The 12500-nt window shown below is 39.0% G+C and overlaps 1 protein-coding gene across 1 annotated transcript; it reads left to right on the top strand.

The window, feature by feature from the left end:
- Positions 1–8466: 8466 nt before the first annotated feature.
- LOC143033159 (uncharacterized) lies at positions 8467–10148 on the top strand. Its single transcript, XM_076198357.1, has 3 exons — positions 8467–8664; positions 8831–9445; positions 10050–10148. The coding sequence occupies exons 1-3, from the start codon at positions 8467–8469 to the stop codon at positions 10146–10148; spliced, it is 912 nt and encodes a 303-aa protein (XP_076054472.1).
- The last annotated feature ends 2352 nt before the right edge of the window (positions 10149–12500 follow it).

Raw genomic sequence — 12500 nt, 5'->3', positions numbered from 1 at the left:
GTGGAAAGGAGGCGAGGGAGTGGAGAGGAATAAAGCAGGAGGAAGATAGAGGAGAAGGAGGAAGAGAAGGAGGAGGTGAAGGGAGGGGGAGGGTGGAGAGGAGGACGAGAAAGTGAAGAGGAAGAGGAGAAGGAGGAAGAGAAGGAGGAGGTGAAGGGAGGGGGAGGGTGGAAAGGAGGACGACGAGGAAGTGAAGAGGGGCTAGGAAGGGGATTACAGGGTCGTGATTAGCAGATGAAAGCTGGAATGAAGGGGAGGGTGGGGGGTGGGGGGCGGGTGTTAGAGGATTGGAGAGTCGGAAGGGCAGCGGGGGGGGGGGTGAAGAGGAGGAAGGAGAGGTGGAGGAGAGAAAGAAGAGGTGAGAGGGAAGAGGGATTTCTTCTCTTTTGGCTGCCGGGTAGTTTAAGGGAAGAGGGAAAAGGTTAAAGGAAGACTTAGGGGTGCTGCAACGATTAGATAGTTAAGTTAGGTAACGGCGATTGCACGCAAAGAAGCGTTTGGCCGAGGCCGACGCTGCCATCTTTTACTCAGTAATTTGGACGGCAGAGATAAGTGGTAATCACTGAAAAGCCGATACGAATTGATCCGTGATCCTCCAACATAGCGCAACACTCATAATACCAATAAAGGAAAACGCTCAATGTCTGTAACCAATAAATGGGATGGAATTGTGTTACGTGTCCAAAATGTTACGTGTCCAATAGTTCTTGGCAATTATAACTGTAAAGACAACAGTATAACGATACATGTTGCTTTAGTGGTGCCATATCTCCCAGTAGTGGAGGCAGTGGTGAACAAAGTGATGGCGGTTGTGATGAGGATTGATGAAGCCTGTGGTGGTGGTGTTTGTGGTGGTGGTGGTAGTGGAAATGGCGGTCACGGTGGTGTTGTTGGTGTAGGTGGTGATGGAATTGGTGTATGTACGTGGTGGTAGTATTGATGGTGATGATGAGGCCAAAGGTGTCAGTGGTGTCAGTGGTGTCAGTGGTTCCCGTCATGATGGCGGCGCTTACGGTGTTGAAGGTTCTCATGGTGGTGTTGGCAGCGGTTTTTTTTTTGTATGCGCGCGCGTGTGTGTGTGTGTGTGTGTGTGTGTGTGTGTGTGTGTGTGTGTGTGTGTGTGTGTGTGTGTGTGTGTGTGTGTGTGTGTGTGTGTGTGTGTGTGTGTGTGTGTGTGTGTGTGTGTGTGTGTGTGTGTGTGTATTCACTTGGTCTTGGTCTTTGGATCACGTGCTGGACTCGTAATCGACAGCTATTTCCCTCCTGGAAGAGAGCTCAGAGCTCGTAGGTCCGATCTATGGGTAATGCTATGACCTTGCACACACACACACACCCAACTCCCCGCCCACGAGAGTCAGAGTAACGACCCGAGGCACAGCGATACCGAAATAATTTCGGCCCTGGGCAGGATTCGAACTGGCTACTGGGAGCACTTCTACTTCCCAGTTCAGCGCTCTACCAACTGTGCCACCGAGTTGGTAGAGTGTGTGTGTGTGTGTGTGTGTGTGTGTGTGTGTGTGTGTGTGTGTGTGTGTGTGTGTGTGTGTGTGTGTGTGCGCGCGCGTGTATGTCCGTGTGTGTGTGTGTGTGTGTGTGTGTGTGTGTGTGTGTGTGTGCGCGCGCGCGTGTATGCCTAGGTGTGTGTGTGTGCTCGCGCGTATATGCCCGTGTGTGTGTGTGTGTTTGCGCGTGTGTATGCTCGGGTGTGTGTGTGCGCGGGCGCGGGCGCGTATATGCCCCTGTGTGTGTGTGCGCGCGCGTATATGCCCGGGTGTGTATGTGTGCGCGCGCGCGTGTATGTCCGGGTGTGTGTGCGAGCGCGCGTGTATGTCCCTGTGTGTGTGTGTGCGCGCGCATGTATGCCCGGGTGTGTATGTGTGCGCGCGCGCGTGTATGCCTGAGAATCAGACAAGAAACAATGGTCTCAAACTGTCCGGAAATAGATTCAATTTGGAAGTGGGTAGAAACAACTTTGCCAACCGTGTAGTTAATGAATGGAATAAACTTCCTGCACAGGTAGTGCAATGTAGTTCAGTTCGAAGCTTTAAGAATCATTTAGATAAATACCTAAGCAAGATGCTGTAATGATTATAATTTATCTTACATTATTTGTTTTTGTCTTGTTATCTTTTGTCTGTCTGATTTTCATTTATTATTAGTTATATGTCAATTTATTATTATTTACTATTTACCTGTTTGTTTATTATTTAACTATACCTATGCATTTATTTGTGTATTTTATTTGTTATTTACATTATTATACTTTTTACTTATTATTCTATTATTATGATTTTTTTCGCATCCGACCTAGATATGGATCAAAAGGTCTCCTGTCGGTATGCTCCGTCTTTGTAATCCTTTGTGTGCGTGCACGCGTGCATGCCCGGGTGTGCGTGTACGCGCGCGTGTATGCCTGGGTGTGTGTGTGCGCGCGTACGTGTAAGTGTTAGTGTGTGCATGCGTGTGTATTGGATAGAACGTACACCGATTCGTCGTTAATAGTATGTTACTACGTTTCGAACCCTGACCAGAGCTCAACTGCAGGGATTCATTATAAGCGAGGAAAAATTGTACATAGGGCACCTACGCTACATTAGGAGAGGAAACTCAAGTTGACCATCACTCCAGCCAAACGCCCTCCAGATACACCTGTCATAATTTTGGACATCAGTTCACAGAAATATATAAACGTAGATAGGTGTAGAAAAAAGGAGAAACTAAGAATATAAATAGAAATATATATTCAAAACATACCAATCCAATCCCCCTATTCATTTGCTGTAAAAGGAATACGTTGATTTGATTGGTGTGTTTTGCTGGCCATTTTTTCACTTGAGGTTGCGTATGTTTTCAGTTTATATTTTTATTTACATTCTTAGTTTTTTGTTTTTTGTTATTCTGTTGCCTTCCACACAGATTGGACCAAAAAGCTGCAATGTGGTGTATTTCTTCCAGGGAAGAGGCAGAGATTGGGTGTTCCGTGGTCAAACCTTCCAATAAAAAGAGTTAACGCCGGATGATTGCCTTAAACACTGGAGGCCAAATTGGGCCAAAAGATTCATAATTATTATTCATTTCATCATATTTATCAATTTAAGAATTTTATCATCACTTGCACCTGGTACTTTCATTCAGCTGAGGAAACTTTCTTACGCACAAGAAGGTTAAACACGACTTTTCTCTATTAACGCCTTCAGAGCGTTTTACGACTCTTGTATACTTTATCCTATTTGCTCTTAGGCATTCTGACTCAACTGGAGATTTTCTTATTAGACAAACGTCTCAGCTCGCGACTGTATCGATTAACCCTTGCACTGCGTTTAATAGTTTATCCTGGCTGGTATCAGGTGATTTTATATAACTGAAGGAAATTTCCCTACTTATCAAGTGTCAACATTTAGAGAACTTGTCTCACAGTCCGCTTGACAACTTTATTTATTCCAACTTTCACCAGGAATTTTTATTCAGTTTTGTAATAGAAGGATTAACTTCTTCATTGATGAAAGCAATAATTATTTTGTTTTAACGTTATACAGTTTTATTCAATAGCAGAACAGAACTCCGCCAGAGAGAGTTGATATGTCTCAAGACAGTTCTTAATCAGAGCTCCTTTATTCTGTTGAGTAAAGTCAGCCAGCGTTAACCAAAACAGTTCCTAAACACCTGCAACCCGATGCTTTTATAGACATATGTATTCTAGCCAACATCACACGATTCAATTCATCTATCGAAGAGGCTGTGGAATAAGACATAATGTACTGTTTCAAGAATCCACATCCTCTCCAATAAACCAACCTGAAATTAACCAATCTGTTCTATATAAACAACAAAATCTGTTGAATAGGTCACTGAATTGAACAGGTAAAGAGGTCCAGTGAGTGAGTGTCAGATGGTGTAATGGTTCTGTTTACGGCCGCCAGGCGTCACCTCGGGTGACTGAAAGCAAATGGCTCTTCAAGTGGTGGACGGGCGACTGAATTGAGGTTCTTTATTGGGGTTGTTAGATTACTTGCCATGAGGTGCTAGTCCTGTTTTTATTCATTTTTTCTTCTTCTCTATCAATCTGTCTATATATTGATTTATTTTTGTTTCATTCTTTCGTATTCGTATATAATCAGTATATAAACTTGTACGTACAAATTTGTGTGTCTATTTGTTTGATTGGTAATTTCAAAAGTTTAATATACATTTAATGTATATTCATACTCACCATATATATATGTATGTGTGTATATATATATGTATATATATATACATATATACATATGTATATATATACATATATATATACACTTATATGTATATATATATATATATACATATATGTATATATATGTGTATATATATGTATTTACATACGTATGTATATGCGTATATATATATACTTATATATATATATACATATGTATGTATATACATATATATATATATATATATATATATACATATATATATATATATATATATATATATATATATATGTATGTATATATATATATATATATATATTCCTATCTATTTGCTTTTTATTTATTCATTGGTTCATTTGTTTATATGTATATTGATTTGTTTATTCATTTATTTATTTTTTTTTTCTTTATTTCCATTATTATATAGTTATTTTTCTATTCGTTTTATAAGTCTACGTATTACATATCACTTCGGATTTGTGTACGTAACTCAACGGCTACCATTGGCTGTCATTTTACTTAGCAGTCCAAACACATAAGGTTAGTAGGTGTTGCTGCTTTGCCCGCAGCTAAGTGCCTTCTGGCGTTTACTCCTTGTCATGAAAAGAATGTGGTACTCAGCTCCAAACTACAATAAAAAGAATTATTGTCTTAAGTTTCAGTGACCTGAACTCTGTATCCCCACAGGAGTCATCAGCAATCCATTGGCTCTTCTATAGGTTTCTGGTAATAATATATATATATCTATATATATATATATATATATATATATATATATATATATATATATATATGTGTGTGTGTGTGTGTGTGTGTATGTGTATGTGTATGTATATGTATATATATATATATATGTATATGTATATGTATATATATATATATGTATATGTATATGTATATATATATATATATGTATACATATATACATATATATGTATACATATATGTACATATATGTATATATATATATATATATATATATATATATATATATATTTATATATATATATATATACTAAATCATTATGAATTGCGGAACTCAAGCCAGAAGACCCTTAGATACGGCTGAGATCGCCACAATGACACTGGATGCATTTGCTCGGGCTACCAAATCAGGTCACTGTTGGAATCAAAACAAAAACCTCCGTAGATATACTTGACAGGTGAGATCGAACCTCATCACCAACATCCAGGCTATGGACCGGCGATTGAGATTTACTTCCAGTCGGAACTGAGAACCCAACTTGATTTCTGCCAGGTTACAGTTTAGGAAGACACTGTGTTCATGAGGCCCACTGGGAGGGAAGAGAACATGTCTACTTAACCAATTTCAATCGATTGAGACATAGTTTCTGGCCGGGATCCACCTCCTTACTGGCATTGAAGTCTTTGAAAGTCTTGTCTCTGGCACCACAATTCGAATGGTTTACCAAAGCACAAAAGACGAATGAAATAACTTGGCGCTTCTTACCACAGAATATGTATGTTGCACCAGGATAATCCTCGATTAAACTTATCGTTATGGTGACGTAGTCAAATTGTTTTATTCTAACTAACCTAATATGATTTTGTTCAGCTTTTTTCATGAAAGTAGCAGTTGCCGACAAGACTGACGAGTTAAACACCATATGAGGACGGAGCCTTTATTTGTACGACGTTTCGCTTATTAAAGCTTTTTCATGTACAAGTTGAGATACATATGTATCTCAACTTGTACTTGAAAAAGCTGTAATAAACGAAACGTCGTACAAATAAAGGCTCCGTCTTCATATGGTGTTTAATTCGTCAGTCTTGTTTAGCTTATTGGACATTACTGCAAATGAGGAGCTAGATAAAGTCGTCTGGCACTAACCAAAATAAAGTAGATAAAGAGTGTTACAGGATAGAAGCTCATTTGTTAGGGCATGGAATGATTCTGGCTGCCAATCGATGATGATATTTCGCTGAAAGAAAACCACTCTCTAAAACCGTTCGAAAATGTCTAACTCCGAAGATTATATTCAGATTAAAAACAGCAGCATTGCTCAAGGAATCAATACTGAGACTTAGACCTTTATGGGTGGTTACTATCACATTTACAAAATATACTAAATACTTTATTAGGGAATAGCTTTGATTAAAATCGATAGACAGTTTTTATTTTTATGTTACCTTTTCCAATTCTTGCATGTTTCATTAACGATGCGTTCGTCAGTTCCTTTCAGTAGAAGTCTGTGATATTTAGGTCTGCTGGGTGAATGGTCAGGCTCGAGATGATTGGTGGGCTTACATATGATGAATGGCAAAGTCTCCATCGTTACATTTTGGTGATTTACGTGGTAGTGGATGGGAGAGAGAGTGAGAGAGATATAAGTTAAATGATGCAGAAGAGAAAAAAATCGAAAATTACAGACGACGGGGTGGAAGGTGTGAGACGAGCAGCTGCAGAAGGGGAATGAGCCATAAGAGAGTTGATCAAAATTGACCAAAGAAGAGATGAGTAGAAAAGATACCAACGTGTAAATAGACAATAACAAATACTTGGTATGTCAATGTGATGCAGATGTGATCACACATTACTTAAATACTTAATGTATTGAATGTTCTTCATCAAGGATCATAACCAGTCGAGATACGATTCGTTGTTATATACAAAGTAATCGATAGAAACATAAAATAATCGGTGTTCAAGCAGCCTAAACATATGATTTGTATATGTTTTTGTTTATATATACATATATATATATATATATATGTATATATATATATATATATATATATATGTAGTAGCACATTCGTAAAATAAGCCTTACTGACCCACTGTCGGAGAAAAAGATAAGATATATAGAGTTTCTGTCCATCTTATCTTATTCTCTGACAGGTGGTCAATAAGTCTTATATGTATACTAGACAAATTACCCGCGCGTTGCTGCAAGTTGGTGAATAATCCCTAACCTAACCATACCCCACCTAACTTTAACTCTTAACCCTAATCAAAATCATTTTGGGGGGGAAATTGAATATAGCTTTAAACACTCTCCCTCCTAGATGTGCGTCCCTCCCCCGAAGGTTGGGAAACCCTAGTTTGAAAATACATGCATACACAAACATCATATGTACACATAATTTTGCGTGCGTGTGTATGTGCATATGTGTATATGTGTATTGACAATAAATGTCTACAGCTAAATGGTGAAGAAATGTATCTCGTTTATTTATCCTTAAATTATATATGGTTATAGGGGTTTATCTGCAAAAACCTAGGAAGGGTTTGGATATATTTAATTTCCGCCCACACTAAAAATTAAATGAAAATAACTAATATTTTAACATTTGGTAAAATTATACAACCATTTTACATTTACATGCTTTCTTCTTACAAAATCTATCATGGTTTGTGGCAACATTAATTTTACAAATATAAATAATATTTATGGATACATACAATGGTTTGTTTAATTATATTGATTCTTGCATCATAAAAATGCTACGCGACTTAAGGAAAAACTACAGTAGTGCCATGTTCCCACACCATAAACCACCTAACTTTAACCCTTAACCCTTTTTTTCCGTGGCGTAGTGACTGTCAGGAAAAAGGAAACAAAAATAAAATGTTAAGAAAGTAAGAAAAAAAAAATTGAGAAGGGAGACGCCCTTTGGAAATAAAGTATATTCGGCAGCAAACTCCCCCCCTCCCCCGCCACAATGTTTCTTGTAATAGTGTGTGACTCTTGATTGGGTCGAAAGATATCTAGAGTAAAACAACATGTTCCGTGGAGATTCTATCAATACCCTGACCTCCAGCCTCCGCTCTCTCATAAGAAATATCAAGAGTACTTCATACAAATTGAACTATGCTACTACAGGTGTAGACTTCAACTAAGCTTGTATTCAAAAAGGCCTCCTTCCAAAATATACCTACTGTCGCCAAGCCAAAAGGAATAGGATTACGTCAGAAGAACGATTGAGGTACTTGAAAGAAGAACCAGAGGAAAGAAGAAACCGTGACTAACCTGAAATCTGAATTAGTCAACTTGTACTGGAAATGGAACAAAACGAATCCCCGTAAAGATGTGCTCTCTAATGTCAATAACGCACTTGCCTATGTCACCAGTGTTCACCTTGATGAATCTAGAAGGAAAATAGGTCGGAAGCTTTCTGCCTTATATGGAGGGCCCGTCGCGGTACCACACCAGACTGACCAGCTCATAAACCGTAGCACCACGTGTTTAACAGAAAATCAACGGAAGCTCCTAAATCTAGACTAAATTGTCATTACATCACCAAACACAAATCTATGGATAATCGAATCGAGTACGAGGTATTACTCGATGATATTCAACAGCTAGAGCGTAACAAAAAGGTTACGACCTCCCCAGACCTCCAAGCTGAAATATTCAGAAAAGTCAACATATCAAGAGGACATAATTGCAGTTCTCTCCTCAGCCCCGAAATAAAAGATGCAGCAAAGGAATTAAAAGATAATGACGCTATTGTAATTCATCGGGATGACAAATCTTTCATCTTTGTGATCTTAGATAAATAAGACTACATGAACAAAATGATGAACCTACAGCGAGATATTACAAAAATCAAGATCACAAAAATCCAACAAATTTTCTCAAGACCTGTCTTAACTGTATAATAAGATCCAACAACAGTATTGCTGGTTCTCCAAAACTCTTGTTTATGGCGATTACAAAATTGGTTATGCTTATGGGAACGTCAAAACCAATAAACAAGTATTCCCTCTTTGCCATATTATCAGCCAGATACCATCTGTCACATACAAACTCGCAAAACGCCTGAACGAACTCATCATCTCTTACACCCCTGTATCTTATAGTCTTAAGAATTCAGGGGAGTTCCTCGACCACTTAAGATCTACGCCATCTTCGGGTATTATCGGTTCTATGGACGTGGCCAGTCTCTTTACCTATGCCCACGTGGATGAGACTATTGACATGATTTGGAATAGAATCTACCACGACAGAGAAGCAGAAGATGGCCCCTTAGTGATACCTGAACACACGTTACGCTGCCTTCTCAGCGCGTGTACCAAGGAAGCCCCGTTTTATGGACCTGACAGCAACATCTATGTCCAAATAGATGATGTTGCCATAGGGTCCCCCTTGGGCGTCCTCTTGGCTAATTTCTATATGGGCACTATAGAAAGAATATTTCGGCATAATCCTGAACTTCTACCATCTGTGTATGTGAGGTACATAGATGATGATTTCATCAGTGCCGAAAATGAAAATCATATTTTACAAATTGTAAGCGCCTTTAAACGTAATCTTCCCTTGACTTCACACATGAACTTAAAGCCAACTATAAACTTCACTTTTTGGACTTTTTAGTTCAACGTGGCCCTCACTCTTTCTCCACTGAAGTCTATTTAAGGACTACAAACCTGGATTTCTGTTTCAACGGTGCTAGTGAATGCCCAGAGAACCACAGGAGTGTGGTAAATTCTTTTATTAAGAGAGCCCTCACACATTCTTCAACTTGAACTGCCATCAATGCTGAATTGCAGAGCCTCACAACTCCTTGCCAATAACGGTTACTCTAAACAATTAGTTGATGAAACAATAAACTGGTATTTAGACAGTTTCATGACACAAGCACCCTCACCAACAGAAATACCTTGTAATATTTCCCTCTAGAACTTCATTTTATCCGCATATAAAGAAGACGAAAAGGCTATAAAAATTATATAAGGCAACCATGTGACCACTACAGACGCCTGATGCTCATAATTTTTTACAAAACAAAAGGAACATCAAGCCTCAACATGAAAAATAGCTGCCTTCCACAGACAAGGCCTTTACAAGATGGGAACATTACATACCAATTTTCTTGCAATTTTGGTGACTGCAGTCGCCACAGTTCATGGTACATAGGTTCAACTACTACCACTCTGTCAAAAAGGATGAGTGCGCAATTGAAGAATGGGGCCATACTCCGTCACACTACTAACACGTACGGACACTCCGTCACCAGACAATAATTAGAACGTCCAACATCGATACCGTATCGAGAACAATACAAAAGGAGATTAGAAATGGCAGAATCAATTTGTATTTGTCTGGATAAACCAACCATCAATATAAAACTTCAACCTGAAGTTTCACTCCCATCAATGAGGAAAACTTACCAACAACCTACGGGCAACCCATCGGCGCTCCATGGGTAGCTACGTCGACATCCTCTCCCAGGGTTTCCTCGCGGGTATAAAATTCCCCCCCCCCTCAACACTGTTTCTTGTAATGTTGTGTCTACTGTAACTCCTGAAGATGACTCCTGATTGGGTCGAAAGACATCTAGAGTAAAACAACATGTTCCTTGAAGATTCTGTCCATACCCTGACCTCCAACCTTTGCTCTCCCATAAGAAATATCGAGAGTACTTCATACAAATTGAATAATTCTACTATAACTGCTATAGCTGTAGACTTCAACAAAGCCTGTATTCAAAATGGCCTCCTTCATATATATATATATATATATATATATATATATATATATATATATATATATATATATACATATATATATACATATATATATATATATATGTATGTATGTATATATATGTATATGTATATATACACACACACACATATTTATATATATATGTATATATACATGTATATATATATATATATACATATATATACAGTATATATATATATATATATATATATATATATGTTTATATATATATATATATATATATATATATATATGTATGTATGTATGTATGTACGTATGTATGTATGTATGTATGTATGTATGTATGTATGTATGTATGTATGTATGTATGTATGTATGTATGTATGTATGTATGTATTTATGTATGTACATGAAATACCTGTATATAAGTCATGGTTAGAATACAAACATATGGTCATTGATAGGATAACGCTTAGGATAGACTCGATAAACATTGAAGTGCAGTTACAATTTCAATTACTAACTATCCATTTTATGACCATAAGATGCAACAGGGAATTAATTGATATTTCTGTTTTGGTTGAGTCGCCAGCAGGCAAGTCATAGTGAGGACGGTGATGGTTAGGGCGGCATTAGTCAAGTAGTTGATGCTAACGGCCAATTACACTCCTGATGACGCCGAGGAGGGGGAGGGAGGGGGGGCGGGGAAGGTGGGAAGGGATGGGGAGGGGGGTGAAGGAGGAAGATGAAGAGGAATGGAAGAGGGGACGACACGTGTCTGGGATACAAGGAGGAAAAGGGGAGCGGAACGGAAGGAAGGAGGGGGTGGGAGAGCCGTGGGGGTGTAGGGTGGAGGGGAGGGAAAGTATGGGAAGAAAGTGAAGAGGGAGGATGTACATAATGGGGGAAAGGGGAGGAGAATAGGGGATGCTTTGGGCTGAGGAAGGAGGGGGAAATGAGGAGGAGGCAGTGGGGGCAGTGGAGGAGGACAGGAAAGAGAAGGTGGTGGGAGGGAAGAAAAACGAGGGGAAAGGGGTGAGGGAAGGCTTGTGATGAAGATGGATGGAGAAAACACACTGTTGGAGATGGACAGCAGGGTTTAGGGTGGAAAGAGATGGGGAATTGGTTTTGGTGAAGGCGAGTGGAGAAAGAAAGAGAGGTAGAGAATGATGAAAAAAATCATTTCAGGGAGAGATAGATTAAAATGGGTTGTGAAGGAAAATGAAAGTCGATGGTGATGAAGAAGGACACGAGGGGCTAATGGAGGGGATAGTGGATGATGGGAAGAATCTTTACTCCGAATGGAGAGTAACTTGAGGATAAGAAATTGATGAATGAAAGAAAATCAAAGAAATAAGACTGATGGGTGAGAGAAAAGAGAGAAGGGAAAATATTATATTAGAGAGTTGATGGGAGAGAGAGAGGCTGGTACTGATAGGGATAAGAACAAAATATCAAGGTTGAGGTGAGGAAAGTATTGACTCTTTGAGTACAAACAGCGTCATTGTTGGTGAAGATGGCGCTGAGGAGCAGAATGATAATAGTACTGTCGGTAATGGTGATGGTGGTAATGCCTGTGACGGTGGTAATTTTGTTAATTGTGACTGCATTTTGGGTTACTGTGACGACAGGGACAGAGACGACGAAGACGACGTTGACGATGATGCCGATGACGACAGTGACGACAACGGAGATGATGTCAATCATGACGACGACGACACTGAAGATGCTGACGACGACGATGATAAACATGATGACGTCAAATACAATGGTGACAACAATGACAACGAAGACGACGATGAACGGCAGCGACACTGATCATAGAAAATGATAAAAGAAAACGTAATAAAACGGTGAGAAAATAACAGAACGGGTG

This window comes from Oratosquilla oratoria, chromosome 15 (assembly GCF_046742065.1).
Source record: "Oratosquilla oratoria isolate Oo_2021 chromosome 15, ASM4674206v1, whole genome shotgun sequence".
NCBI classification, from domain to species: domain Eukaryota; kingdom Metazoa; phylum Arthropoda; class Malacostraca; order Stomatopoda; family Squillidae; genus Oratosquilla; species Oratosquilla oratoria.
This window is presented reverse-complemented; position numbering and strand designations above follow the sequence as displayed.